This window comes from Neopelma chrysocephalum, unplaced genomic scaffold (genome assembly GCF_003984885.1).
Source record: "Neopelma chrysocephalum unplaced genomic scaffold, ASM398488v2 Primary Assembly neopelma1_77, whole genome shotgun sequence".
Classification (NCBI taxonomy): Eukaryota; Metazoa; Chordata; class Aves; order Passeriformes; family Pipridae; genus Neopelma; species Neopelma chrysocephalum.
Window position 1 is genome coordinate 2,709,786 of NW_020897738.1, and position 6,000 is coordinate 2,715,785.

The 6,000-nt window shown below is 37.0% G+C and overlaps 1 protein-coding gene across 2 annotated transcripts in view; it reads right to left on the reverse strand.

The window, feature by feature from the left end:
• Positions 1-6,000, reverse strand: part of KNTC1 (kinetochore associated 1) — a 34,889-nt gene that overhangs the window by 28,706 nt on the left and 183 nt on the right. For both annotated transcript variants that reach the window (XM_027689521.1, XM_027689522.1), the window contains exons 2-12: positions 5,473-5,610; positions 5,248-5,371; positions 4,728-4,843; positions 4,338-4,410; positions 3,661-3,738; positions 3,140-3,174; positions 2,818-2,928; positions 1,814-1,907; positions 1,419-1,471; positions 1,039-1,151; positions 477-531 (exon numbers count right to left, since the gene is read on the reverse strand). In XM_027689521.1, the coding sequence (XP_027545322.1) occupies positions 477-531; positions 1,039-1,151; positions 1,419-1,471; positions 1,814-1,907; positions 2,818-2,928; positions 3,140-3,174; positions 3,661-3,738; positions 4,338-4,410; positions 4,728-4,843; positions 5,248-5,371; positions 5,473-5,604 (984 nt within the window). In that variant the 5' untranslated portion in view covers positions 5,605-5,610. The remainder of the gene's footprint in view (positions 1-476; positions 532-1,038; positions 1,152-1,418; positions 1,472-1,813; positions 1,908-2,817; positions 2,929-3,139; positions 3,175-3,660; positions 3,739-4,337; positions 4,411-4,727; positions 4,844-5,247; positions 5,372-5,472; positions 5,611-6,000) is intronic.

The following is a 6,000-nucleotide window of genomic DNA, read 5'->3' on the forward strand; positions in this document are numbered from 1 at the left end:
CAAGCTGCTGAGCTTTTTGCCCCTCCTAAGTTTGGACTTAGCAGAGTATTTGTGGCCCTGCAAGGATGAAAAAAATCTCTTCTTCCCATCTCAGCTGTGAGTTGTGGCTGTCCTGAGTAACCTGTCTCCATCAATTCTCACATGTATAAGACAATAGCAAACTTTGGTGCTCTCCCGTATCTACTCACCATTAAAAACCCCAAACAAATAAACCCCAAATAATCAATTAAAAAAATCCCAAACAGCAGGACAGCTTGTCCTGGTCACATCCCAATAGCCCTCACTCTATATCCTAAAATATAGATGGTCACAGTTCAGGTTGGATTTTAAGCTCCTGAGAATTCTCTGTGCTCCCAATATTTAGCCATTCACCTCCTCCTTCTTTTTTGGTTTCCTGGGAGCAATTGCATAACAACTGAGGAACAGAATAAAAGACAGATACACAGATTATAAAGAGGTATTTAAAGAGATCATACCTGTCTGTTATCTGGTATTGTCATGACAATCAGTTTAAGGTTGGCAAGCCCTTCCCTACAGAAGGAGAAAGAGATAAAAGAAAGCAAAATATGCTGTATGAATCTTATGTTAAAAGAATGAAATATTCTTGATTCTGAGTTTTAGGAAACTGAGTGTTCCGTAGAAACATGTAAATTTAAAAATGCTGCAATGCACCCAAAAATAGGTGGTTTAGTGTGTACAGGTCATATATTTATCTTCTGATATTTTAGGCTTTTCAAATAGATCTGATTCTTATTTTTTTAAACTGGCACAGAGCAACAGAGAGAGCCAAGAGTCTTATCTTTTAATCTTACTTGGCAAGAAAATTGACAAGAAAAACTTGAAAGCACCAAGGTTTTCTCTTCCATGACACAGAGCTGAGGATACCTACAGTCCAATTATTTGACTGCTGACTAGAAAAATTTCAACAGAGGTTCCTAAAGATTCACTGCCAGAGAAAACCAAGTGTTTGTGGCACATTTCCTGTAACTCCAGACAACTTTTCCCTTTTCAGAATTGGTTCTGTAACACTTCACTTACCACATGACTTGAGAAGAATCTGATTCTGTAGTCAGAAGAAATTCTTCAATATGTATTGAAGGCCAATCCCAAATTAGAGTAAGAGAATAAACATCCCACACGCTTAAGATGTTCTAGATTAAAAAAAAATCAGATATGATTTCAGATTTTCTTCGTAGAAGACTTTTTTTTACTTTTTGAGCAAAATATTAACATTTTCCATAGCTTAAAGAATGAACAGGAGTAGAATAAAAAACGCAAACAAACAGGAAGATCAAGATATTCTGTAAATATAATCATCTTTATTTTATAGAAACTCTATTTTAAAGCTATTATTTTAAAAATATGTTTAGAAGCTGATTCAAGAACATTGTAACACAAAGACTAAACATTGCACATACCTCTGTATCTAAAACAAACAGCAGATTGTCAAGGACTTGAAGTTTTGCAGCACCTAGAAAGTAACAATAGTCACATAAATTTATTATTTTTCTTGGGAAATGTATTTGAAACAAAAACATATGCAAACATAAAACTAAGCACTGGAAGCCTATGGATGTTTAACCTCATGGAACTTCCCAGGACTGTGCAAAATTTAGCTTAAAGAGAACTGTGATTGCCATGTCTAAGTTAAACTCTGCAATTCTGAAGCACGTTTTTGGCTGTACCTTTACAAGAAGTGTTCTCTTTGGTAAATGTGTATTTACTAAAAACAGGGAAATAACTGAAAATTCTTATTTTCTGCAATTAAACGTGAATTCTACACTTGTCTACCAAACTAAAAAATCCTTTTTACCTTCGATCAGACTTGAATCAGCAAAACTCTGAAGAGCCACCAGGGCATTGGCAGTGTCCACCTCCCATTTGGAGAGCACGTGATCTCCTTTACCCTGTGAGTGAAGGCAAAGGAAAATGGGCTTTTACAGTAGAGAATTGACCATTGGCAATTGCTCTTTAGCTTGTAAAGCTGCAAAACTAACTTAAACTTTATTCCTATGTTGATGTTCAGAAAAAATACATTAATTTCTGTACTTTTAATTCAAACTTTTTCCTTTCTCCTTTCAAGGTAAGGGTTGGACTCCGTGATCCTTGTGGGTCCCTCCCAACTCAGCATATTTTGTGACTCTGTGATTTTACTGCAGTGATTGTTACAGTCAACAGTTTATGGCTCTTTAAAAAAAATATTTCAAAAATTCCATTTATCATTCTTATAGAACATAAAGGCTGAATGAAATTACACTGGACCCACTGAGAAAAATCACATTGAATTCAACAGGCTTCAAAAAACAAACTTGTTTCTAGTCCAAAATAACATTTTGATATATGCCTATATTTTAATTTTTTCATTAGTTCCTCTACTTAATTTATGCTTAAAAGCTTTGCTAAATTAGACCTTGTTATTTTAGCAAGCCTTTATTGAATGGGAAGCTGATTGGAAGATTCTTTCCAGCTCTGGCTTTGTCTGTGAGCTCAAGGATGAGACTATAAATGGTCCAGCCAGTTCAGACCAGGAAGCTGTGATTTACTGAGCTCATGCAACCAGGGTGAAAATATTTTCCCCTCATCCATCATAACAAAGTAATTTCTGAAATGACAAGTTATTTTCTTACCAGAAAAAAACTACAGACAGGCTGCACAACTGATAACCTTTACATTGACAGTGAGGAAAATGAAAGGCAAAAGAGTCAGTGCAAAAAGCTGATAATTTTTTTAACCAGCTAAAGATAAAGTTTGTGGCAGACCAAAAAACACCAGCACTGATCACATAACAAGTGTTGCAAACACATCCTGAGTATTTACCCCAATTATCAGATGGATCTTGTTCACTGTGTTGCTGATCACAAAGTCCTGACAGCCCAGGCCGTGCTGCTCCTCCGTGGAAATGAAAGTTGACTTTATCTGTCCTTGTAACTTGGGGGGTGGGAGATGAAGAGAACCCAAACAAATGGGGAAGAAAAGAAGTTGTTTATACCAGCAGTGGAGAAAACCTTGAACTGCTCATTTCTCCACGTGTCAATCACAACTACGAGCTGGAATAATAAACTGGTAAATAGTCAATGAAATGTGCCAAGTTTTGCAACAAACTCTGCATTTATGTTACCAGTTTGCAGGTATGTCTTACTTTCTTTGCTGTAGTCATGTCCATCTTCTCAATTGCTAGATAATAGAAAAAGAAATAAAATCAGTGTTAAATCAACTTTTTCAAAATTTGAAAAAGCCACTAAACATCTCATGGGAAAGTTTAGTCCTAACCTGACTATGCTGAAAAACACTTCACCCAGGATCTTTGGCAGTGTCTGTTTCTATTGATCACAGTATTGAGTTACAGAATTAACTAATAACTATATTTATACAGCATGAAAAATTTAAATGATTCCAAATATTCTTAAGTACAGCTAAGATTATGGCTTAAAATCCTGTTCTCTAAAGCAGTGACTGAGATAAAAGAATTACTGGCAAAATACTAAAATAATTTTATTATAGACTTAGTTGTATATCAGTTTCCCCTTAAAAAACAAACTAAGATTACCCAGAAAATCCCAACTCAGTAATTTATTCCCATTAGAAATGGCTTGGAAAAGCTTTTATAACCCCGCTCTCCCTGTCCCAATGAAATCCCAATCGGTTTATAGCTCATCCTACCTTCCTGTGTTTCAGCAAGTGGGAGACACATAATGCAGAAACATCCACTGCTTGTGAGAATGAACATGTGATAAACACCTAAAAAAATCCAACACAAATATTTCAAACTTAAATATTCAAGAGTAAGTAAAGAGACTACTTGCCTATAAATAGGACAGTGAACTAACTGACCAAAAATAAAAATCATCTTACCAGTAGATCAGATTGTTTTAAACAAAAATTTTGTCATTTTCAACAAAGAGCAGAATAAGTTTTGTTTGAAATGATGATTTTTGTGTGCAGCCATCAGACTGCAAATTGTTTTCAGGGCAAAACCACATTTAAATACATGGTATTGTGACAGAACAAGGCTGGGAGCTTATGGAAGAGAATACTAAAGTCTGAAGTGTGATAGAAGGAGAGAGAAGGAATTCTTTCTTTTTGAGCACTTTCATGTTTAGCACAGTCTCAAAATAGAGATAATGAGTTCTGAATCTTTGTTTCCTATGACATTTGTAAAATAATTAATGAGATAAAGAATCTGATACAGCTTTGCTTTGCATTGCACTTCTTAAATGTACTTTTCTTCATGCTTTCCTGTATTATTTATTTTGCAGTCTCTTTCCCTGAGAGGTAGTAAAGGGGAACAAAATCACAAGAATTCAGACAAGGAGGAAAAACAATCACACAATTCTTACCTGCATCTGCATTATCTTTTACAATAATGAGGTTTAAGTAAGCCTTTTCTCTTGAGGAATTTTCAACCAAAATCTAAAATAGAAAGAGTATAAAGACTATTACTCTGTATTTTATTTTAAAAAAATGAAAATATTGATCATCAGCTCAAAATTTAAACTTTTTTTCTTTCATGAAGCACTGGTTCTTGTTTATACATGCAATTCTAAATATATTTTCCTTATTCATTACTCATGGGAAGAAAAGTGCTCCTTTTAGTGTTTGATTAGAATGTGTGTTAAAAACATAGCAATGTTTATACTTGGACATTTGGAAGAAAGATAAAAAAAAAACCTCAAGAAAGCCTGAGAACAAAAGGTTTTCAGCAAAACCAAACACAAAAGTTACTGTACCTTAGTTAGCAAGGTTTGTTTGGATGGAATGTGGATAAGATGGAAATTGCCACTTCTCTCACCAACCACAAGAAATTGTTTTTCTTGACACATACCAACTACATCCACGTTACTATCTGAAAAGTTCCATGGCAAAAATGTCAGCTATTAAGATCTGGGTTTTATGAACAGACATTCACATTTGAAACACAGGAATTGGACAATACAGTGTCCCAGATTCCTTTAAAACAAATTATTTTGATTAAGGAAAGTGCAGAAAAGGAGATACAGGGAGTGGGTTTGGTATCCATTATTCCCATTTCAATGAAAAGTTAGGAAGCATTCTAATTAAATTGTACGAAAATACTTAGTTCAATGTGCTGGGAAGCAGAATTTTTTATTACTTAGGTACTTATTACAATAGCTCCTTTTACGGGCTAGTTAGACATGTAAGACACTTGCTATGTTTTCCTATAAAAACACATATGTGTTTTAAAAGCCAGTTTTCATTTCCAGTAGAATTCCAGAGGAATGAACTTGCCAAACTGAACGTGGAGCAGAAGAGACAGCCTGGTGCTGTCCAGCAGTGCCACGGATCTGTCAACAACAACCACAACGCTGCCATCCCTTGAGCTGCACCCTTGGAGCTGGGGGTTAACAGAGACCTGGGAAGAGAAAGGTTGTTACAGTAACACTCTAGAAAATACCACTAAGAAGTTCTGGTGATCATTAAGAAAAACAAAAGCACAGTTCTAGTGGACTGTACCTTTTCTGAAGATGTGATTTGCAGCAGTGTATCCACCTGGTATAATGCAGTGCCACATTCCTGTCCCAAACCCACAGGGAGCTGCACGCTCCCTGTGTCATCACTGACCAGGAGCTCGATGTCATTCCACATCTTGCCCTGGGAAAAACATTTAGGGAACGTGTTGCAGAGCAGACAGCCTTAGAGAGTTACACGACCACAGACAAATCAGTGATTTCATTATCGTGACACTGCCCCGAGGGGAAGGACTGTACAAGCCTCATCAGGGTGAACTGCGTGTGTTTAGAACAGACAGTAAACAGTGTGGATCCCAGTCCGGCTGGAGGCATCTTGGTGAGAACAGGTTTCGGGAACAAAATTCAGGGCCAGAGCCCTCCCCGCCACGCTTTGGAGACCCCCACGTACAGGGACCCCCATCCCCTCATCGGTGGAAAACCTCTGCGCTCAGGGACCCTCATCCTCTGCTCCCAGGGACCCCCTGTCCTCAGAGCCCCCGATCCCCTGCTCTTAGGGACCCCCTGCCCTCAG